Genomic DNA, 25,404 nt, shown 5'->3' on the forward strand with positions numbered 1-25,404 from the left:
ACAAGCCAACAAACAGCAAAAACTGTGAAGCTCACTCGTTAGAAATAATATCTCTGAGGGCCACGTACATCCAGGAAAATTAATATTGAAAGCAAAGAAAGGCATAGAGGAAAATGTACTGAAAGAGATAATTTAATGATGTACTTTAATTTAAAGAAAGCAATGACGAGAGGAAATAACCAGATATGAACCCGGATTTCTGCCACATTTATCAAATATCAGATATTTCCTACAGGGAGATTCCTGACCACCCAACCGCCAGTTTTACAGCATGACTCACATATATTAGAGAGGTAAGTTTACACCAGTATCTCGGAAAATATCTGGTACACCAAAGAACTTATCATATTCTTGATACAACAACCAACATGTTTGTAGAAGTTACAGCTGCCCATTAGGAGCCGGTAGTGGAGAACATGTTCCCGTAACATCTCTTATCACATTATAATTACCGGATTTGTTTGTGGTAGGTTTTGGATCTGATGCTAACAGGGGCCACACAGCCACTGCGATGAAAAAGGAAATTTAGTATTTAATAGAAATACTCTGTCTGTTTCCGCCATATACAACAGAGGACTAGATGTCTAAGAAAATACCAATCTTCTCTTGTGCCACATGTCCCTTTAGAAAGAAAGGAAGAAACAAGATATAGTTTATCTATGTTGGCAATCTGACTTACTCAGTACATTAAAATAATATTCAAAGAAGCAATACCTTTTATTTCCTTTAAAAAAAAAACTCCCTGGAGAAGATAACTCATTTTTCCATAAACACATGGGCCAACTGCAAACCTGAAAACAATCCCAAAAAGAGCTTTCCGTTGATCTGCACAGTGATTCTCCTGCACAGGTACAAATAGAAGCTGCAGGGCTTAAAACCCTGACTGCTCATCACTGATTTGTTACCCGTTGAAGGCTCTTGCAGCTTGGTCAGGGCTTTAATATCATTCAGGTTTCTCCTTTGCTAACTTTGTGTTAGTGTGATGTCTTTGCAGATGTTTACAAAGAATCAATGTCATGTTGGCAGCATCAGATAGATGTCTCTGTCTTCTTTTCCTTGTGTCCGTGCAAAAAAATTAATTTATAGACCACATTAGCATCAGCTGATTATGATTTATAAAAAAATACAACAGAGTTTCAGCTTTCATTTTATGAAGTCATAACTTAGATTAACTTAGATTCAGGAACAAGACCACATCTCACCCTAATTAGATTTCCTGTTTAAACAGTTTAACAGTTGTATAGGCTTGTCTACTCCTTTTCTGTCCCATTTGTCTCAATTGTCACAACCCTCACCCCAAACTCTGTTTTTCATTCTCTTTTTCTCAATACAAGAACAACAGTAAGGCCTCACTGAAATTCCCTCGGCGGGTTCTTCAACACCTGGAGGCTTACAAGCCAACTTCACCCTGCCATCTCTGATCCTCATGGTCATATTAGTCATTTTAATCCATTTGTATATTTTAATGATCTCGGGGTTTGTAAATTACATGTCTGATAGTTGCAAGTCAGGAATATCCAAATCCAAAATCTTAAAAAATCACAAGTTCATATTGAAAATATAAACACTTACTGAAGACTCATTCAACATACTACAATGCTGCAGTTAACTGTCTATGATTTAATTTTTTTAGGGGATAGAAAAGTTCCAGCCCAAAAAAGAGGGAACATGAAAGATGGTAATAATCCCACGAAGACTTATTCACAGAAAAACAGAGAAATGAAGATGTAGAAGGCACGTTGCCCACTAAGATCAGATAAAGTGGAAACCATGCCTTTCTCCAGGTCATGTGGGTTCACAGAGAGAGTGATCAGTTTATTATTTACATGATGTTAGCTAAAATGCAATCCTGGTTATTGTTGGCATGCCCAAAAGAACGAGGCAGGAGATGACGCTGTAAGATTTGTTTGCTTTTAGTGGCTCATCAGCAACAAATCTTACCAAGAGAGGAAAACACAGTCCATATGTCTACGCTTCATTAAAGGAAAGAAAATTGAGTATAATTCATTTGTTTGCCTGTGTGTGTTTGCGGGCGCAAAGCATGCATGTAAATGCACAAAAAAATGTGCATAATTTAAGATGAAACAGGAGGAACATTAAATGATTAAATGTATGAGCAGCTGCTGGTGCATAAAGAAGGAGACCTGCTTGTGCGCCATATGCTGCATATTCAGATTACACATATAATCATCGGCTCGTGTTACATTTTTCTTGCCTCTTTTCCTGTTCCAATTACTTTTCTCTTTATGTTTTTTGTCAGGTGTCACAGATTACTGCCATCAAAGAAAGACTAAGACTCGGTACAGATATATTTACCTAATTGGAGATGTAGATTATAGTAACACATGAGCTCAAATTCCACCCTTTCCCCCCCTCTCTTGTTCTATCAGCTACTCTGCACAGATATTTCTGCTGGAGTGCAAAATTATTTCTGTGTGCAGCACAAAACAGAAATAAAGAGAATGCAAAGCATAATAATCAACCCAGAGCCAATTTCAAAAGCTGACAAACCTGTTCAGAACATAAAAACATTCTTTTGAAATCCACTTCATCAGTTTATTTCTTCTGTTTTATATTATTTCTCTCTGCTCTTAAACCCTTTTGAGCAGTTCTTTGTCATCATTTTCCCTCCCTCTCTTTCCCCCTGGTCGCGTTGCTTTCCACTGATTGTCACCATCAAAGAAAAAACAACAGATTACCTTCATATGTAAGCATTCAGAGTTCCAGCGGCAGGGTGGATACACTTTAAAAGATTTTTTTTAAACCAGATTTAGCCCAATTAGAACAACATCAATAACATAAATCCAAGAATGCAGTATGTCATAGCTTTTCCTTGGAGGCCCTGCTAATCCAAAATGGATTGCCGAGGGTAACATTTGGTCTAATTAGTTAGGGAAGTTTTGCATGCCAAATTCATGCTTTGTGAGAGTTGAGGTAATATAAACAAATGGTTCATGAAGCATTTGGCCATTAAAATACACAAGTTTAATTGCACAACCGCCAGCGCTGCCGCAACAACAGTTATTCCAAAGTCTAATGAAGCAGGAGAAGAAGAAAGGTTAGTGTAAGAGAATAGATGCATTTATTAAAAAACACCGTGATCAAAGCAGCAGCGTAACTGCGTGAGGTATTACACATGAGAAAACCAAAGAACATGATGTAATGTCGGGAATAAAATACATTACAATAGTCTGAATGAGTAGGAACGATGTCAAGAACCATAACAGTAAGAGTGCAACAAGGTAAGGGAAAAATCAGGAAAAGTGGGAAGCTGAAGAAATTGTTTGAACTCATGTGGAGGAAGGAAAAGGAGAAAAAAGAGGAATGATGAAAGGAGTGAGGAGAATGAGAGATGTTAGAAAAAAGAATGGCAATCAGTGAAGTCATGAAACATAAACTGGTGAAGCAATAGGCATAAATTGGTGTCGTCACCCTTTGAGTTAAATACATTCGCCAGTCAATTCATTAGGCACACCTTGCCAGGTTGAACCCTTTTTGCATTCAGAACTGTCTTTCTGCAGATTTGGCAGCTACTAGTACAGTGAACTCAGTGTCATTTTAAATAAACTACTTTGATATAATTTGAGCTTTGTGACGTGGACATCATAGGATGAATACACTGTAGTCAAAGAATGCTAAAAGTGTGCCAAATATCCTCACATTATTATGCACCACCAGCCAAAGCCAGAATGAGTCCGTGATTTCATGTTGTGCATTCCAGATTCTAAACCTACCTGAATCAAATGTCACCAGTTTCCTGTTCCTGGCAGTAGTGGCACCTGGTATGGTAATCTGCTGGCGTAGCCTGTCTGCTTCAAGCAATGGTCTTCTGCATACCTTGATTGTTATGAGTGATTATATAAGTTACTGTTGCCTTCCTATTAGCTTGAAACCCTTGTGGATCTCTGGCATCAACAAGGTATTTTATTTTCCCAGAGAACTACCGCTATCTAGATGTTTTCACTTTCTTTAACCTATTCTTTGTCAACTCTAGCGATGGTTGTGTGGGAAAAATCCCAGTAGATCAGCAGTTCTTGAAATACAAAGACAAACCCATCTGGAACCAACAACCATATCACAACAACCTAACAGAGTGGCCTTAAACTTTATTCATAGCTTTAAAAAATTTTGTTTTTAAATAGTTGCTGCAAGATTCCTCACATATTCAAAGAGAAACATGTGGAAACCCAGCCACGGAAAGAAGGAGACTTAAAAGACAGAAAGCATGATTTTGTTTAACCAGACATTGTATATTCACTCTACGCTTCTGGCTTGTAGTGTCTTTCAGTACATCCAACCAAAACCCTGAATATTAGAAAATCTGTGTTTTTCTGAATGTCTGAGTAACTCTGCAGGGATATGGCTTTTGTTGACATGACCATTTGTCACAGATCTCTCAAAGCATGCAGGTCTGGAGCTTCACAATAACAGCCAACTTTTGCCAACCCCTACATATTACTTACCAACTGTGAAGTCAAAAGTAAGAGTTATGCTTTAGATTTTTTTGGTGGTGTCAAATGATTTCTTTCTAAGGCCAACCACCCAGTAGTCATTGCTTTGTCAGAACACCAAATGCAATTTCCACCATAAGCCAGAGTAATAATTTGCTCTGACAATTCAGGTATGTCGAAAGACAGTTATAATAATCAAGAGTGAGAACATTTACAGCGTATAGGAATGTCTTGAGTCTTTCACAGTGGGAGGTCGATAAAGCTCCAATAATGGCCATGCCAAAGTGTGGGTTGCTCAAAGCTGTTGGCTCAACTGTCTAGTGGGCACTTGGTTGTACCTACAGCACAGACGCAGGTTCATTCATGTTCTCCCACTATATGTGTTACATCCTGCATTCTCGTGAGAAAAGGGACACTGTTTACTGTGGAAGTTTATACTTGACAGAAAAGAAAAGGTTGAAAAGCTTCATAAGTAATAAAAACCATTTTGTGGTATTAATTTAAGGTTTTATTTTTGTTATGTTATATTCAGGACTTTGATGTTTCAGCACTAAACAGGATAAGGCTGAGACACCTAACATCAAGAAGACTTGCATTATCATTTAGTTTTGAACTAAGATAATGGAAGATTGAGGAGAGGTGTTTCTAAGTTAACTGGATTTGTTTCCATATCTGTTGCTTGTGAACACACTGCTCTGTTTCAGGAAGTATTAAACTTTTAATTTGAATAAATCACGAAAAGACACATAGTAAAATGTTAAAACAGAATGACAATACAAGATATTAGCACATGTAGCGCTAACCTAATAATATTCAGCCCTTGCGTTCATTTATGGTTAAAACAAGCAGTTGCTATGGAAACACAACAAACGCACTGAGATTTTTCGGGATCCTTTTGAGCTTTCGTGTATATGTTATCAGTAACTGTGCAAGCTTCTTTATCTTCATCAGTCTGTCATCTGTTTGGGTTATCAGAGCGCGTGTGTTGCCCGAGAAGCTGCTCGACTTTTAGAGTATCTCCACTCTTTTTTTCCATAAATTTAAAAAGGACATGAATCATATGCTGGGTCGTGTGTACATTTTGGAGTGTTTTAGAAAGAACAGGTCATCACCATCATCAAAACTACAACTGAGGGAATATCTTCTGGTGGTCCATCTCTCCAGGAGAGACTCAGAGACTTGGAAACAAACAGTACTACAAGTACTTTTATTTTGGTTGTTTTTGTGTATGATTAAAGTTGTAATAACTGCAGGCTTGTACCTTAAGCCTGAACCACAATTTGCCTTTTTTTAAATTTTTTATCAGAATCAAATATTTGCTGGTGTATTTCTTTTGTACTACGGCCGTTGCTAAAGAAAAGAGCAAACAAAACATTCAGTAATAATTCTGTTCTAAATATTTTGTGATTATCCATCTCTTTCCTAATGTGCCAAAACGGCCATGCAAACTCTTTCCTCTGCTACAAAAGTTCAACACTAGTAGCTGGTGGTCTAACCTTTCTTCCTTATCTTTAGGGCACTACAATGCATGTTTGTGTTTATGCAGATGCTATCGTGTGATTCGCTGGGTTCACTACACCTTTACCATCAGAGAAAGGGGATGTTTTCATTGTTGTTGCTTGAGAACTATCACAGTAGTGATGACCTGTGGTGCCTCAGACAGGAGCTCCTTTGTAAGAGGTGTGGCGTTAAGGAAGCTGATCTCTGAGAAAATAGGGATCAGATCAGAGAAGAGATGTTCATCTAACCACAGAGCTGGGTCTGGGTGTTTTCTAACATTGTGTTTCAGTGAGATGCAGGAGCTTTGGGTGTGTTTGTTTTTGTACACGATTGTGCAAAGATGAGGAGCAGAGGTGAAAAAAGATGGGAAGGCTGTGAAATAGCATTACCATCATAGCATCACCAAATACCATCATGTCATTCATGCCTTTTTTCAGATTTATTTAACAGTACAAAGGACGCTTTCATAAAATAGGTATCGGGTAAATAAATCCAAAACTAGGAAGTAAAATCAGTTTCAGCATGTTTCACCATATAGTGTACACATACGCTACATGGCCAATAGTGTGTAGACACCTGAACATTACATCTGAATACATGAAACTTTTGAAGATACCATTCCAAAACCACGGGTATAAATATAAGGTACCCCATTCATTCTTCCAGGAAGGCTTTCCACAAAATTTAGGAACCTGGCTGCTGGAATTTTCCCTCATATGGGTCCAAAAACATCAGTGAGGTCGGGCACTGTTGCTGGGCAATAAGACCCGGCTCCTAGTTGGCTTTCCAATTCATCAAAATTGAAATGAATCGTTTGAGGTCAGCTCTCAACAGAGACCAGTTCTTCCACAACAAGCTTTAAAACGGCTTTATGTTTTACCTCACTTCACAAGGACATCAAATCCTCAAGCGCTGAACAGAGTAGGAAGCATTGAGCTTATAGCAAAAATGGCATTTTAGCAATATTCCCAAGCTTCTATCCAAGCCAGGAATATTACCAATAGGGATAGGATATTATTAGGCTGTGTTTTCTTATCTTAAGCAATAATAGTTAAATGTATTATTATTATTATTATTTGTTCTGCAAAAGCAGGGAGAACGTAATTTCCATCCTGCTTAGATTTGTACATTTTATTATGTCATGCACATTTCATCATTTTAAGGTGTGAGTTCTTACAAAACAGCCTCACAGTTGATGAAAGAAGGTTTTTTAATAAACTGAAGGAAGGAAGCAAGATGTTGCGCTTCATAAAAAATCTTTTCATGAGGGTGAGAAAGTGAGGACGTAGCCAACACATCAGGCCGCGGGGTCACGCTTTTTAATAAAGCAATGAAATGCAATAAGGTAATTTTCATGTTGTAACCTTTCGTTACACAACAGACTTAATTCAAAACGGATTCATGTTGTCACATTTCCGACAGCATAAAAGAAATTCTGTTCTGTACAAAGAGCACCTGACATAATGGGAAACCTTTAGTGCCGGGACACACGTGTATACTGAAAACCTGGGAAAAGCTGAATTTTGCACCATGAAATCATAGTGTTGACTGCTATTAAAGTAAATGGTGTACTGCTTCTACACACGTTTTAATATAAACAAGCTGTACCAGGCTGGACTTGCTGAAGCAGTAACAGGGGGCACCTCACTAGTTTTAAATTGGCCTATAAAAACAGTGTAACCTATAACAGAAACCTGAATCTAATATAAAAGGAGAATGCTGAAATACATACAGGCCGAGGGAGCCTGTAAATCTACTGATTAAGTCTTTGCAGGAATGGTAAACAGTATAAAAATTAATGTCTCTCTGCGTGGGTTCATGCGTGTGACTTCACCTACATTTATATACTTTCATGTGTGAACTTGCAAGTGTGCAAGTGTAGAGAGTATTAGGCAGTAAGTCATACATGCAGTAATTTGGTGGAATTCCTGTGGTCCTGTAGAAACACTGACAGCCAATAAATACAGCCTGTTAAGCCCGACTGATAACTTTAACCCCTGACTCTGATTTACAGGTGGACAAACACAAGGTAACTCCCGGTCCCATCGAGGGTGTGTGACTTTTGTCTTCGTCTGGAAAAGAGACAAAAATTATTTTTTATGCTGTTGTTTAAGGAAATGAGTGTCATATGCTCCTTAACTTACGATCCAAATAGCCAAATAATTTAGAGCAGCGGTCCCCAACCTTTTTTGCGCCACAGACCGGTTTATGCCCGACAATATTTTCATATTTCCAGTACCGAAAAAAAGAAAATTTATTCATAACACACGTGAAAAGACCCAGGAAAACTGAGTTAACGATAAAAACGATAACAAAATAACGCTGAAAACCGATAAAAACCCTGAAAACCAGACATTTCACACCTGAGCCTCAACTCTCGCGGCCCGGTACCAAATGACTCACGGACCGGTACCGGTCCGAGGCCCAGGGGTTGGGGACCGCTGATTTAGAAGATTCTAATGTGTGATCAAAGTATCCAAACCCAAATCTTTTCCTAAAATTAACCAAGTAGTTTTGTAGCATAAAGACCACCAAATATCATTGGAAAGCAAAAATGACAAGAAGGAAAATAATAATGCCAACATGACCCCAAACATCCTTGGTAAAAGTCCTGTGTTCATGAGTTTGTTGGTTCTCCAGATATTTATCGTACAAGAATATCTTGTATTTACTTATGACTTAGAGGTACTCCACATCGATCTGTTTTTTTGTTTGTTTGTTTTGTTTTTTGCCTGATGAAAACTTAAAATATCGTTTTACCTGATATCTGAGTGCCCCTGTTTTTCCTGTTTTTACTTTCACCATGTTCTTGGGTTTTGTTGGGGCTTTTTTGCTGTTTTGTTTTGGGGTGAAGTCATGTTTATTCATAAAGCACATTTAAGTCCAACAGATATTGATCAAAGTGCTGCACAACAATCAAACAAACAATTAACAAAGTGAAATTACAAGACAGTAAGTGAACATAACTAAATACATCATTATAAATAATTAAAAAGATCAACCCATGGTGCTTGCAGAACGACAGCTGAAAAGTTATTTAAAAGTCAAATGAAAAGGATGAAGAGAAAAGGTAAAGGTTGAGATTTGAAGACTGTTAGTGAAGGGACAACCTAATCTTGAGGGGGAGGCTGTTCCAGAGTTTTAGTGCTGTGACTGCAAACGGCTGATTGGCTGTAGAATCCGTTCTGGTACCTGGAACTATTAACAGCTGCTGGGCAGCTAACCCCTAACCCCAACCTAAGCGTTTGAGAAGGGGCATAAAAGTGATTGAAGGGTACTTAAGGCTACGAAGCTTGCTCTGACAATGGACTTAAGGTGCAAATCTAATTTCAAAATGGAATCAAAACTTCTACCTAAGAAACAAAGTAATGTTGAGTGGCCTGACAATAAGAGGTTTCAAAAAACAGGATTTCAGTTTTATTCCCATTGTGTAGAAATTCTGCAAAAGCCAAGTTTTAATTTCAGTTGAACAACATTTTAAGGAATTTACTGAGGTGTCAATATCTGGTTTTAGAGCTAGATGAAGATGCATATGATCAGCAGACACTATTATGCTTTTAAAATATCGATCTAATGAGTAGCTGAAAACAGAATAGGGCCCAAAAATAGACCAGTGTGATACACTGCAGGGCTAGAGGGAAACCAATAAATCGCTGAAGTTGGGAAATCAGTATTTCATGAGCCACTGTGTCAAATGCAGCAATAAGATCACATAATGGAAGCAAGGTTGAGTAACCAGCACTGGCAATGTATAATAGATCATTAGAAACAAGCCCAGATTCAAAAATCTCATCATTGCCTTTCAAACTTTTGGAAGACAATTTTTCCTGGAAATTCAGCCAAAAATGTAAATTAGAGATTAAAATATCCCAGAACAGGACTTATCCCTAAAAATGTTCTTATAAAGGTTAAACTCCAAGGTCCAAAGAGTCTGGGAAGAATGATATCAGTGTTGAAGATAGTGGGTTTCAACTTATCAACAATGTTACTTAAGTCTAAAATTAATAAAACTGGTAGAAGAGGAAGAGTGGGGAATTTAAAATGTTAAAATTATGTTGTGAGAAGATTATTAACATTTCCTTTCTTTCTTTTTTATACATGGATATTTTTAAAAGGATATTACATTTGCATTTTTTTTATTTGCATAGCCAAATGTGGAAGTGGCAAAGCAACTAAGAGCAGAAAAGTGAAAAAAAAAGGGAAAAAAGCAAGAAAAGCGGATTTGTTTTTGCTGCATTTCGTACTAGTCTTTGGTTTATTTACTTCTTTTAAGCAAACAAGTTAACAGCATCCTACTGTGTCTACTGTGCCACCCTGGTTTTATCACATTCTTTTCAGCCAGGTTGCGACCAGCACATATTACATTGTTCCAGTGTCGCCTTAAAAGCACCTGAAAATATTTCTGACACTAAATAACAAAATATCAAGACATTTACAAATCAGAGCATGCGATGGATTGTAAACTATACACCCCAAGGTGGTAACAAAGTTCAACATCTTTAAGAGGGCAGAGGGAGTGAGACAAAGTGAGATATATATGGACTAAGTGTGAAACCTGGGGGGAGGGGGGCTAAGAACATGAGCTCATGACTGCAGCAATAGTGAAACATTAGTGTTAAGTGCTTGTAAAAGCCTTCTTTGCATTACCTCAGAGTGTGAGGAGGTGAGAAATGGACTTAATAATACAGCTCCTATGAAAACGTAATAGTTAATGGAAGGTAGAGAAAAAAGCTGCAAACAACACGTCAGAAAGCCACCAGCACCACACGCACACGCACACTATTTACAGCAGCACTAAAAGTGCTAAATGCTACTAGCTGTGGCTGTACTAGTGGCCCACACAGGCACAGCTGGCATGTAAAATATTGTACTGTATATGCAGTCAGAGCCTTTCCTCATTCTCTACATGTTGTAGTTGGCCACCAGCACGCTGATCATAAATATAGCAAAGCCATTCTGAGTTGGCTGAAAAGAGGTTAAAGGCTAAATGCTGAACAGAAACCATTTCTGACAGCTCTGGCTTCTTTTTCTTATGCTAAATGGGAGTTTTGAGAATTTAAAAATATTTTGAAATTTATACAGTTCAAACTATTTTACAAAGCCATGAAAGTGGGTGATTGGCTCCGTCGTTTCCTTCCTGGGTCTGGCCCGTGGAGTTTGCATGATCTGCCTGTGACCGTGTGAGTTTTCTGCTTTGGTCTTCTCCCACAGCTTTTGCAGGTTGGATTAACTGAAAATTAAATTTCCTGAAGGTTCCTCCTTGGGCTTCACGTGTCCAGCCATCCTTCAGTCATACATAAAAACGGTACATGTTGGGTTATTGTGAAAGCATTATAAAAGAGCTGCTTGATTTTAATCTATACGAATGAAAAATCACCAAATTTAAACACATGAAACGAAACAAATCATTCAATTTCATTGTGGGCAGCAAGCACCGCTCAATAGATCATTTTCATTAAGAAATTCCATACAGTCTATGTCTGATGCTGTCACTGTGGCCAGCCCTGACCCTGAAACTGTCCACTCTCAGGTCAGATTACAGTCACAATGAGTTATGCAAAGTTCTGGTGTATTTTCTTCTGTATCATTGTGTGCTTTTACAGCTGGATCCATTACATTACGCTCTTTATATTCTCCCCGTCTGGGGGGGGTTAAATCTCTCTTGGTAGATTAACAGGCCCCTTTGGCCGCTTGGACCAGTGTGTGTAGAGTGAGTGTGTGGCAATGTAAGCGCTAGCTGGCATCCAGATGTTGAAACAGTAGCTGTGCTTGGAAAAACAGCTTTTGTTTCCATGTATACTGTTCCTTTTGTGAAACAAGCATTTCTTCTACTATTTGTAACTTCATAGAAGCCATTTTTAGTTCTTGTGCACTGAATTGATAACAGCAGGATCAACATTTCCAATACAGCACGATGGTAGCAGTGGAATTTTGAGTAGCTGGATTATCAACGTGGTATTTGTCTCATCAAGCAGGGTTTGTTATTTAAGATTTCATTTATCTATAGAGTAAATTTTTCAAGGTTTTCTCTACAAAGAAAAAAAAGAAGAGGAGAGAAAATGCTACGTAAAGGATCATCTCTATTTTGGGACAATTACCACTTCTTATGCAGGATTACATTGGTGGTAACAGTTTAGAGTGACCCTGTGTGCCTCCAATCTATTGTAATGGCAATGTAATGTGACGCAGGACAGGACTTTATGCAGTCTTGTGAAAGACTAGCCAGCCCATGATTCAGTAGCTTGTATAGTCACTGCAGGCAGTGATAACGTGAAGTAATAATTTTCTGTATGACTTTATCCATCTCTCATATTATTACTGAGGACTTTTGTTCCTCTCTTCTTTAAAACTTCAGCTGATTCAGTTATGCACACAGCGTTTTAGGCTGAGATCTGGACCTTTACTGGGCCATTGCTGCCCTTGTAGGTGGTTTATCTTGAGGCGTTATCGTGGAGTTATGCAGCTCTATGTTTAGCTATAACAATACAATGTGTGTCTTTGACATGATTTTCTCATAACCAGCATTTCTGATATAATCCCTTCCCAAATGCAACATTAACTCCAGTTCACTGTTTTTCCTTCCAGGGATAACTTTCTGCTAACAACCAGATGAAGAACACCCCAAAAACCTGCTGTTAAGGAGATGGTCATCTATAGCCATCAGAATTTCTGCTTGTCAGAGTCACTACAATCCCTGCCACTTGTCCATTTCTCCTGCTTCCAAAAACAACAACTTCAAGAATTGAGTCTTCACTTACTGCCTAATACATCGCACCCCTTGACAGCTGCCAGTGTAACAAGCTAATCAATATTACTCGCTTTACCCATCAGTGGTTCTAATGTGTGGCTGATGGGAATATATTTGACTTTAAATGCTAATTTTCAGCAACTGTTCATGTTTTAATGCCATTATTAACTAAAGGCTGAGCAATAGGGCTATTTATTATGCGTGGCTTTCACACAGTCAGGGTTCAGAATTGAGTAAATTTTGCATTTGCTCTGGCTGCAATGTAACAAATCATTGATTTCATTATACTAGTTGTTACCAGTGTAAGTTAATATACAATTCAAAGGCCACATCTGGGAGATGGCTAGGAAGCTGTTCTTGTTATTTTCCTTTTTTATGGAAAATAAATTTATGTTTAAACCTTGTTTTAAGGGATTCGTCCTGATTAAACACCTTCTTGTAAATGATTAAAGATGTTTTTAGATTGTACACTAGGTTCTTCTTGGTTGTGCTTTTGGGGTTAAGACTCTGATACCATGTTCAGAGGGCTTAGTGGGATTGATGGGTTTACATGCCTTCTTATATCTGTTTCTCTAACTTTTCCTTCTGCAGTCTCAAGGTTGTTGTCTAAATAGCCCAAAATGATAAAGTCCCCAAAGAGAAAACTGCAAAAGCATATTTTGTGAAATGGGAAGTGAGTGAAAAGCCTCTCTCTCCCGCTCCTTTGCTCTCCTTCTCGCTCTCTCTCTCTGCAGCCGTTTTCCATTATCAGTGCCCAAACCAGCTTGTTAAAAAGAGTGAAACTCAAACCACAGTTTTGAAAATTACAGAATTCCTTCATAAATGCCCAACCCTCCCAGCGGCTACACTGGGTTCAGACTTGAGGTGAGACCGCCATACTACAAACTACACACAGACACACACACACATATTACACAGGTACTTTATATGCATATGGATATGTTTTGTATACTCTATATACTGTGTATAAAAACCTTCATGTTTTAGAACATGCTCATTTTTAGCCTAAGAGGTGCATTTCTCACATGCAGATGCATATATAATCTGCATATATATGTGTGTGTGTGTGTGTGTGTGTGTGTGTGTGTGTGTGTGTGTGTGTGTGTGTGTGTGTGTGTGTGTGTGTGTGTGTGTGTGCAATAGCAGGCTTGTGGCTCCATCACTGTCTCCTTTTTTAGTCTTTAAGCATTTCTTACAGCAGCTGAGGCTGCTACATGCAAACTGTCCACTCCAGCAACAGCATTATCACTTACACAGAAAGGCATAAATTTCAGAAAATAGTATTGGGAATAAATAAAGGCTAAAAAGATGATTTTCCTTTTTTCAGTAGTGCACCTTGCCACTTGGTTGAGTGTTTTTCCAAATCGTTTAACTGGCAGGCAAAATGGTGCAGGTATGGTGACAGTGAGTCAACTACGCTCTCCTGTTTCTAAGCAGCTGCTGTTTAATTTCCCTCCTGTGTGTGCATATGTGCCAGCCTGACCAGCGAATTGTAATTATTCTCAGCTGCTCCTACAGGTAAATGTGTTGAATGGCTCTAATGAAAAATTTACGCTCAGTCAACTTAGATAAGACCAAAAAAAAAAAATCTGGAGGTGGAAAACCAATCTTCATGCTGTGTTTAGGGTTTGCAGCTGATACAGAGACAAAGCATTTGATACTGGTCTAAGCAGCAAGAGTGGAATAACACCAAACCACAAGTGTTTCACACATACATGCAGTTCAGTTTGCTCTCCATGAGTAATTCTATGTTTTGCTTTAGAGGGAAATTGGTGCACTTTGGCCATAATTGTTTCAAAACTGCTAGCTAATTATGACCTTTTGAAAACAAAGTGTAGAGATTGAATGTGACATTTCGCTGCGCCTGCAGAATATAAATGCCCTCTTGCACTGGCTGAAGCCCAGTAAAACCTAATAATGAAAAACACCATGTCCCACTGCTTTAACAGAATTGGAAGGCTATATTTGCAGGTTTCTTCCTGCTGACCAACAGAAGAAACTACTACTTGCAGTAGTATTAATTCACACTCAGACTGCACTATGAGAGTTGATAGTCACTGTATTCCCTTAAAGGCTGATCCACAAGAACAAAAACATACACTCGTGACCATATTTTGTTGGACTAAGGTAAATTCATGTGTGAAATGCAAACTTTACGCTTTAACTCAAGGAGCTGGCAAAAACTTAGCATTAACTGTTTATGAATTGCTGTAATTTGCATACATACAGTAGTTTCCTATTTTCAGAGGCTCAGAATTAATTGGACATTTGACTGACAAGTTATTAGATCGTCAGGAGACCAAGCTGAAGGTGGAAGAATTGAAGGTTTTTGTTGGGAGTGACTAGGATGGACAGGATTAGAAATGAGTACAGCAGAGGGACATCTCAGGGTGAGCAGTTTGGAGACAAAGCTAGAGAGGCCACGTAGAGATGGTTTGGACATGTGCAGAGGAGGAATAGTGGGTATACTGGACAATAGAAGTTGATAATGGAGCTGCCAGTCAGGAGGAAAAGAGGAAGCCCTGAGAGGAGGCTCATGGATGTAGTGAAAGAGGACATGCAGAAGGTTAGTCTGACAGAGGAGGATGTTAGGAATAGGGCACGATGGAGGAAAGGAAGCAGCCAAAAACAGAAGGCTCAATTCTCCTTCTTTTGGCTGGACAACCAATAGACACCTACATGAATGTAAATACAGAGGATTTACAACAAGGTCCAAACCTCTGGTTACACTCAAGAGCCTTGGAAGATTAGAATTTGCTCAAAAATGAGGAAAAAAGAGCCTACACAGTTCTGAAAAAAAATCTTTGGACAGATGAAATCCAGATGGACTTCTACCAGAAAGATGGGAAGAGACAAGTTTGGAGACGAAGAGAAACAGCTCGTGATCTGAAGGATACTGCATCATCTGTCAACCATAGTGGAGGCAATGTTGTGGCATGGGCATGTATGGCTGCCAGTGAAACTGGAACACTGGAGTTTATTGATGATGTGACTGCTGATAGAAGTAGCAGGATGAATCCTGAACTGTACGGGGCTTTACTGTCTGCTCAAATTCAGCCACATGCTCCAAACTAATCAGACAGCACTTCACAGCACAAACAGATAATGACCTAAAGTATACTGGAAAAATAACCCAAGTAGAGCATGCTTTTGGGATGTTAAATAGTTCAGAGAGACCACAGCCAAGCGCCAGCTGAAGGTGGCTTCAGTAAAGGTCTAGCAGAGGTCTTAAAGGAGGAAAAACAGCATTTCAGGAGTTCCAAAGTTCAGGCAGCCATTGTCTGCAAAGTATTTTCATTCAAGTATTGAAAACATTTCTTAAATTTAAAATGATGCTAGCTTGCCCAATTAATTTTGAGGCTCTGAAAGTTGGGCAATAAGTATAAAAATGGCTGTAATTCCTGATCAGTTAATGAACAATCTTTCTGAAACCCCTTGAATTAAAGCTGAAAGGCAGTGCACATTTACTCTTTGATTAAACATCCACTATGTTGATCTGCAGAGGCAACACTAAATAAATTGAATCTCTGTCCAATAAATTATAAATTTCCTCCATAGTACATACATCACTTATGTCACCTTTCAGCCAGGCAATCCACAACACCTGAACTTCCAACTCTAATTTTCTTTATTAGCATATACTTGAAATGCCATAGCTAAACCGCCATATTGCACTAACCTGTTAAGAGTAAGGAAATTCTTAGTCCTGAAAGTGCTCTACAGTTTCTTTATAACTCTCCCTCTCACAAAAATCAGCATTTTCCATTATATAAAATTACAGGTTCCAGACTGCTCTTTAAGAGGTGTTTTTCTGATGGGCAGCACATGCAGTATGTATGAAATATGCTGCTGAGTGTGATGTACTGCACACGTTGAGTTATGATATTTTCCTCCTTAACAAACTGGCACCCACCATCACTGCTGTCTGACCACTCGTCTTGGTCTCTCTATGTATAGTAAAAAAGGAGATTTCTGGCAGAAACAGTAGAAACTATGGTCAGGCAGAGGTAAGTGATATTAACAAAACCTTGAGCAGAAGTTTGCAAATGTAATTCATGTTCATGACAGTGATATGTAAGGTAAACCATCAACGTCTGCAACTTTATGTGTAGAGTCAACTTTGCTTATGTAGTATGTATTATACCCCTGTGTCTCTTTAAAACTAGTGATGGTGTTACAGATACAAAGAACTGTCAACAAATATACACTTGGACATACTATGGTCCATAAATCGTCTGTTCGAAGGTTGGTAGCAAAACAGAAATCACACACATGGTGTTGTTCATACGTGTTCGTACACAGGAGTCTGTACCAGGAATAGTTCCAGCCTGCTGCCTGTCACAGTGCATGGATTTCAATGGAGCAAACTCAACCATATTCCCACCATCTGTCATGTAGATTTAAGAAGTTTTAAGAAGATTTAAGTATAGCGGTATGTAAAATCTAAAAGAGTGTGTGTGTGTGTGTGTGTGTGTGTGTGTGTGTGTGTGTGTGTGTGTGTGCATGCGTCCTTGTCCTTTTAACATAATCTTCTGCTACCATCTAGTGGTGAAAACTACGCCTAAACCCCACTGAGGCCTGCATTAATGCCTCTAATTTAACTGGTTTGCAAATAAGTTAAATGGATCTTTATCCACTCGATTAAATAACCCTGAGTTGCTGTTAAGTGGAGCATTGTTCTTTGTCAGTGCAGCAACAGCCTGCTTCTACCAAATCTATGCAACACTCATATATATGTGTGGCCATACTCGTGCCTCAAAAATGGCCAATCCTTTTCAAGATTTGGCACTGAGCTGATTAAATCTGACTCCAGATTTTAAGCTGAAAGCCAAAAAGCTGTCACAGGTGCCTACAGACGAATGATTGTGAATCAACAGGAAAAAAAGTGATGGAAGTGGTTTGTTTGGAGCTGTTCTGTTGTGCTATGTATTTATTAATATGTTGAAATGATGATAAGCATTCTGCTCGTGGCGATATTTCCTCATAATTTCCTGTATATACCAACATCAACAGAACTCTGGGTAACAATGACAAGTGCTGTTGGTCTTATTACCAGGAGATGTCACTGCAACTTTAAAATAGAATAGAATATGATGGAAAACAGAGTGATGTAGTTTTTAGTACAGTCACCATGCAACAAGAAGTTTCCTCACAGTCCAAAGGCATGTGAGGGAATGTGATTGACTGGTGATTCTAGTTTCTTAATTTGATGTCAGTGGGGATGTTAGACTGCGTGATTACTTTCTCTCTGTGTTGGCCCTGTAATGATGACCTGTCCTGCCTTTCACACTGTGATAGCTGGGCTAGTCTTCAGCCACTACAAAGTGGATAAGTAGTTAAGAAAATGAATGGCTGGGTGGGTAATAGAATTTGCTCATAAAGGTTATCTATTATTTTAATTATCTGTTTGGTATTCAATGTAATAATTTTTTGCACACTCAATTAACATATTCATCATTAACCCAGACATCCTCTTCTGGTGGTGGAACAAAGAAGTAAACAAACAGCTGTGGTAATGTGACAGTTTGCACTAAACATGTGAGACTTATACACATTCAATGTAGACGCTTTCTTTTGTTCCCTGGAAACTGACTTGGTTTTTGCAATGAAAATCACTCAGCAGCATTTTTAGAGCTGCAATGTAGAAGATTTGTTTTGATAATTCTTCTGTCCAGTGGAATGAGTTAATTGCCAGACAACTCCTACAAAAACCCAACTTTCTCCAGGTTTTTTACATTTACATCAGTGATTCAGTGTGCCTTCACACTCTGAGTCACTGATCATCTCAAAGATAAAGCTGGTACGCGCCCTGTGTCTGCATATGCAAATATTATATAATTTTGAAGCATGGTATTACGTGTTAATTTCATCACAGGGAGTCATATAAAGAGGTCGACTTTTAGCCAGTGTCTGTAAGCCACTGTGCAACATATACCGCCTCTGCGTGTTGTACCTATTTATTTTATAGCTGTAATAACGTACATGTGCCACTAGGGGGCAATGTAGCTCCATACCTGGAGACGTCTATTGGGGTCCGCGAAATCGTAGATGGGCTTGAATAGAATAGAATAGAATAGAATAGAATAGAATAGAATAGTGAAATCATATATTATACATTAGTCAAAGTAGTATAAGTCTATATTGATAGATACCATTCTTATTGCTGTTGCTGCTAATACTACTAATAAAATAATAATAATAACAATAACAACAATAATAATAGTTGTAATAAAAATCTCCTTTTTAAAGACTCGTTCAGCTTTCCTGGAGTGCCTGTTGTAACGTTTCTGTTCTTTTGTGCATTATTGCTGTAACTAAAAATTATTAATAATAATCATTTGAGTAAGTGTCCCCCTCCTCGCAGCTATAAACCGCTCCAAATTTGTCCTGCACGCTCCTGCTCTCTGATTGGTCTATTTTCTGATTGGCCTGCCCTCTGATTGGTTGAAAGTTACGTGCTGGGACAATCCGTCGACTGGAGTTTTGTTTTCTCGCCTGCGGCTGAAATACAGACGGCGTACCGCTGCTGGAGGCGATGAGGATATGATATTAAGGTTTTTATTCTAAACATAGTTATCTCGATAGTTTACTGGAGAGTGTAGATGCATTTTTTTCCTCTCTCTCTGTTTTCTTTCCTCTTTTCCCGGTTCTCTTACTCCGCTCATTGGAGCGGTTTACATGCGGGCTGTCATTCAGAAATACTACAGATACATTTTGAGCGCTCATGTGTTTGACCGTGCTCATGAATTCAGTTTTCTGCGTTTAGTCGCATGATTGTCGCTTTACTTTGTCCAAGTAGACTTAATACAAGTTGGTATTTCAGTCACAAACACGTGTCTGCACAATCAAGTTATTGTAGTCTTCCAGTCATTGGACTTAAGGTGAATTACTTTTTTTGCGGAATAACGGCGTGGTGCCCCCCCGGCGGGTAACATACTGAGGATACCGCAACACGGCTGAGAACAGAACAGTAAGTCCGTCTTCTAAAGTCACTAAAGTACATTAATGTTAATGTTTCTGCACTTCATAGTGAGTTTCACAGTGAACTTGTTTGCTATCTTTCAGTTTTATTAGCTTGCATGTTGGAAAACAACATATCCTATAGAAATTGGTAACCGGTTAGAACTGTTGCAGTTCTAACCAAATTCCCAGGGACTAAAGTAAAAACCAATTTTTGAAGCATATTCATATCGTGCAAATGTTTTAAAACGGACAGATATTGGCAGATGTGGCTTCATGATAATACGTCCACATTTTTCATACACGTACAGATACCCAGTCTGGACTCATATTCATGAAAGCTATCACAAAATACAGAATTTTCTCCCTTTCTAAATACTTTTAATGTTTTTGGTTAGAAATAACGTGAAATTGCCTAATAGTAATAATGTACTTGTAAATGCGTAAAACACCTTATGAAAACGTTTTGTAGTAAGGTGTTTAACGCAAATAAAATTTAACCTCACTGAAGATCTCAGCTTAATTCTCAGTCCCTGCCAAATCAGTTATCTTGCACTTTAAAGTGAGTAGCAGTTCCTAGTGAGCTGAGACCCAGCGGATGACAGATACTGATCAAAGATAAAGATGTGAAGTATTGAAATAAGATCTCATAAGGTTTGGGAGGAAATTTATGGGGCAGAAAGATTAAAAACGGAGTAAGGAGAGACTTATGGACAGGTGGACAGAATAAATCTGCAAGGAAAGTAGTCTGACTTCCAGAAAGTGTTCTGACAGATTTATTCTCCTGTCTGGTCGTGGATGAACACCTTACTTTGTTGTCACTGCCACTGATTAGATCAAGAAATTGTTTTAAACATATGATGCATCAAAAAGAAGAGATTCTGGGGTTATTTCTGGGGCATTTTTTCTTTTAAAATTCCTGGCAAGGTTTTCATTTCACCATTTGGTACTGCATTTCCTTTCACAAGCAGCTATTTTGACAGCATCTGATCATAAGAGAGCGTCAAATGTTGAAATGATAAAGGTGACCAGAGACTGTGAAGACAGAAGGGAAAAGTGTGGTTGATTAAGTGATCATTTACATACAGAAATGTAAAAAAAACCTGCACCTTTAAGGCAGGAACTCAGTAGCACCACAGGTGTTATACATTAATAAGAATCTTAATATCTTTTTTGTCATTTAATTTCCTTTCAGATCAAATCGTCTGACCTTTTTTCTTCCTCATAAAAATACAAAAATGGGGCTTTTCCGGGTCTGTCTGTTGTTGGAGATGGTCCTTATTTCCACCGCTGTCAGGGGTGAGTAACAAAAGTACTGAAATCAACAACTGTAGAGTATTGCAGTCAGATTGTGTGACTATCCAACAGCCTTATAAAGGTTGGTGCAGTTAAATAGTTGTGGGGATGTTTTCATGGTGTGCATTCTTATTCACTGCTACATCAGTGTATTCTTTTTGTCAGTATCTTCCTCTGCTCCTTGGGTTTCTTAATTTCTTTTCAGAATTGATATATTTGTTCAGAAACTATAATGTATTTGCATTCCTTCATTTAACTCTACGTCACTGAATTACCATAGATCCAAACACTGTCTGGTTGTTACATTTTCTGAGATGTTCCTGTGCTGTCCTGGGACCTCTTGGTTATCCCAAGGGTGCTACTGTGACACCAATCAAGTAAAAAAAACCTTTTGACTATTGGAATATTCAGATCTTCATATTTTGCAACGTTATTTGGTTTTCAGTTTCAGGATTCAGATACTCTTTTGTATATATAGCTACATGTCACCATAAGCTCCAGATGTAGTCACTGTCACTTCAGTCACTGTTGCTGCTGACTATAATTTTCTCTTTGAGTGGTTGTTTTATTCATACAGTTTTAACAGAATTGCGTGAAAAACTAACTACACCCTTATAGCTTACTGGACTCAAGAAAGTAAATTGCAGCCAGGGGTTGCTAATCAAATGCATTTGATTAATTAAAAGCAAGTGTGACCATATCTATAAAAGCAAAAGCGCTGGCAATTTGCTGGTCTGGAGCATTTGCACAATGCCGTAGTCTTTCCGGGAGTGGAAATCCCAGCAAATCCACCACAGACCAAAAAATTCTGAAAGGAATTGCAAAAAGCTCAAGAGCTACTTAGTTAGCTTCTTAAATGTTAAAGTTCATGACAGTGGAATTAGAAAAATACTGAATAAGTATACAGTATGGCTTGTTTGGAAGGTGTGCCAGAAGAAAGCCTCTTTGCACTAAAAACAACATGGCAGCTTGACTCTGGCTTGCAAAACTGCATCTGAACTAACCACAAAACGTCTGGAACAATGTCCTTTGAATAAATGAGGCCAAAGTGGAGATGTCTAGTTGTAATGCACAGCACCATGTTGGCAAAATCCGAACACAGCATATCAGAGCAAACACCTCATACCAAGAATCAAGCACAATAGTGATGATTTCGATTTGCTTTGCAGTCATTGAGTTAAGCGTGAACTCCTGTACAACAAAGCACTCTAGAACAGCGGTCCCAAACCTTTTTTGCACCACAGTCCGGTTTATGTCCGACAATATTTTCACGGACTGACCTTTAAGGTGTCACGGATAAATACAACAAAATAAAACCAATACCGGTACCAAAATACGGAAGATTTATTCATAACACACGGGAAATGACCAAGGCAAACAGAGTTAACAATCAAAACGATTTAAAAAATAACACTTAAAACAGATAGAAACCCTGAAAACCATGAATTTCACACCAGAGCCTCAACTCTCGTGGCCCAGTACCAAACGACTCACAGACCTCTACCAGCTGCACTAGAATCGAATGGGAGGCCATTTGTCAGACAGCAATACGGTCATAACACAGGACAACAATCCCAAACACATCAGCAAGTTTGCAACAGAATACTGAAAAAGAAAAGAATCATGGCGTTGCAAAGTCCTGTCATCAATCCAATTGAAATGCTGTGGCATGAGAACTCTACCAGCTATTGAATCATGGGATGTACTTGAGTTTTTCACCTGACCTCATAGAGTCACGTGGCTGTAAATGAAAAAATCACCGTACAGCCTTTAACACATAACTTATGTCTGGAGTGTCAGAGCTTCAGATAATCGTGCAGATCACAAACTGAATTCTTCAGCCGTATAGGGGGGTCTGTCACCACCATCGGTTACAGAACAGCTCCTTGTACTTTGTTCAACAATGTGTTTTTTGTCAGTGAAAATCAGTGTAATAGAGACAAACAACAACAAGCTGTACATAGATGAGAGCAATTCCCTGCTTGCCTGCAGGCTTTATGGGCAGACAGTTGTGGAGCTGGCGCCCGTTCCTCAGATCACACCAACGATGAGTTTTTAGTCGGAACAAAGCTGCATTCAGCGAGGCGAGGCAGAGCCAGCATGCAGACACGGGGCCGAAAGTAAACACAGGGCCATAGACCGCAAAGAGATGAGATTAGATTAGCCTATTAGGGATGTTTGCTGTACAATGCATATCCTCCCACTCACTGACTGCAGCCTGTCAGCTTAGTCAGGCAGCAGAGAAGGACAGAGAGCAAGATTAAGGAGAATGGAGGAAAGACGTGGAAAAGAAATCGGAAGGAAGGGGGGCAGGACTAGGGAGATTGGAGTAAGAATGGATGATAGAAGGGACCTAGTGAGAAAAGAAACCAGTGGGTACAAGTGAGGTAGGAATAGGAGGGGAAATGGACAGTGGCTGAAAACACTTTACAGCAGAGAGTGTAAGAAAGGGGGCAAGAGAGCACGAGGCAAACAGAGCTTTATAGCATTAAAAAGATTGCAAATCTCACAAATCTTCCCCGTCACCAACTTTTTTTGCATAATAGAATCCAAATTACAACAAGTTAGCAGCAGATATCATCTACAAGAATACAAGAATCTAAAAGAATCTTAATCTGACTGGCTTATTTGTTACATTTTTCCACTGCACTCTAGGAAATGATACAAAGAAACATTTTAAATGTGTGACTACTGAGATATCTCAGAGAAATATGCCAGCTATGTCAGCAATAAACAAGAAAATTAAAAATATCACAGCTCACAATAGGACATTTCAAATTGAAAACAAGGTCTCATGGTATCATTTATCAGATCATTAGCCTTTCTACACAAGATGCAGTTAAAGTAAATTTAAGCTATTTTATAATTTAGGACATTATGTAAAAAAGCATTACCTTAAAATTACCACATTGTTAAAGAGAAAATGTTTATTATAATAATAAATTATTAAACATAAGGGTCTAATAACTGTTGCTGTGGATTGTGCCGAGGAACGAGGAAGTGACACGGAGATAGTGAGACAGGCAGTTAGTGATAAAGAGGCAACTTTGGTGCCCCTTGCAACAGATGTAGAGTTGCTGCACTCCAGAGGCTTACACAACTGCACTGTGTGAACTGGGGTCTGCGTGCATAAGTGTGTGTAGCTGAGCATGAGACTGAGCAGCTGAGAGATTAGCATTCTCGCCTGTTAGCTGAACAGCACCGAGCTTGGTTTCAGGGGTCAAAAAGTAGTAGGCCAGTGGATTTGAGGCTGCCTGCAGCTTTGGACAGAGTTAGATTCCAGATCAAATCAAATATTTGACATTTCCAGGAATCCTTTGTGAACTTCAGAACTGCTCTTTGGATTTTGTCACTTTTGGCAGAATCAAACTTTTTACCTCTGTTTCTGATCTTTATGCTGTTAAGCTACCTTCTGTACCTTAATATGTACATTATAGACATGAGAGTGGTAGTGATTTTAATCATATTTCACAAAATGTTAAACCATGGCAGATTTGCACATTGAAGCAGATGTAATGCAACTTCCAAATATTTCCACTGCCGCTACAAATACACTCTCCAAGAGTTTCCTTAGACTTCGAGAATAATGGCCTCCTTCAAGTCCAATTTCCCTCAGCATTAAACAATTATACAAAGAAACCAGATTCTGTAGAGCAGATGTTGCATTTTGACTTTCTACTGACTTAAACTGCTAGCTTTGGTGCTTTCTGAAGACGCAGCTGAACGATCTACTAAATGTGTTAGACACTGAGCACATCCAGTTGTGGTTTATTAGTGTATATGCTGTTATTGTGTATGCATCTACAAATATGGAGATAGATTAATTATGTGATGAAAAATGCCATGTGTATGTCAGATGGTTATCAGTCTGTCCGTTTGGTATTTATATAAGACAGCTGTTTCAGCTTGATGGTCAAACAACTGGTGCACGACTGGTAGGATGATATTAATGCGATTATTGAAGTTAATCCACCAGATTTTTGTTTTCCTCTTTGTACAAGCTTATATGTTGAAATGGCATTTCACAGTCTTAGATCTCTCTGGAAGCAAATTCAGAAAAAAAAAAGACGTACCCAGAAATGAGATGATTTGTGGGTTTCTGTACATGGTTTCCTGATGTACTCTTCTGTCTAAACAGTTTCATGTTTTCCATGTGATTGTGCCGTATAGACCACCCATTATTTGGACGAAGAGAGAGAAACAGACACGGCAATGAGAGGGTTCATCGCCGTGGGTTGTTGTTATAATAAGTGTAAAAAAGCCCACAGCCACATTAAAAATGCATCTTCATTCCACGAAAGCTGCCAAAGAAGCAACACTGCAAACACACACTGAGAAACAGAGGGGGAGAGAGAGAGAACAGTTCATCGTCACTGCAGGAAATGACAGACAGAAAGTGCAGAGTGTAAACAGCCACATGCACAGACGCTGGAAACATATACAAGTAGA

The 25,404-nt window shown here is 38.8% G+C and overlaps 1 protein-coding gene across 2 annotated transcripts in view; it reads left to right on the forward strand.

Moving 5' to 3' along the window:
• The first annotated feature begins 19,166 nt into the window (after positions 1-19,166).
• The window catches only part of fgfrl1a (fibroblast growth factor receptor like 1a), a 66,789-nt gene continuing 60,551 nt past the window's right edge, over positions 19,167-25,404 (forward strand). Inside the window, exons 1-2 of one of the 2 annotated variants that reach the window (XM_082550409.1) lie at positions 19,167-19,669; positions 20,855-20,958. In XM_082550409.1, the coding sequence (XP_082406535.1) occupies positions 20,898-20,958 (61 nt within the window). In that variant the 5' untranslated portion in view covers positions 19,167-19,669; positions 20,855-20,897. The remainder of the gene's footprint in view (positions 19,670-20,854; positions 20,959-25,404) is intronic. The other variant, XM_082550410.1, reaches the window with a different exon arrangement.

This window comes from Aulonocara stuartgranti (genome assembly GCF_965226115.1).
Source record: "Aulonocara stuartgranti genome assembly, chromosome: 2".
Taxonomy (NCBI): Eukaryota; Metazoa; Chordata; class Actinopteri; order Cichliformes; family Cichlidae; genus Aulonocara; species Aulonocara stuartgranti.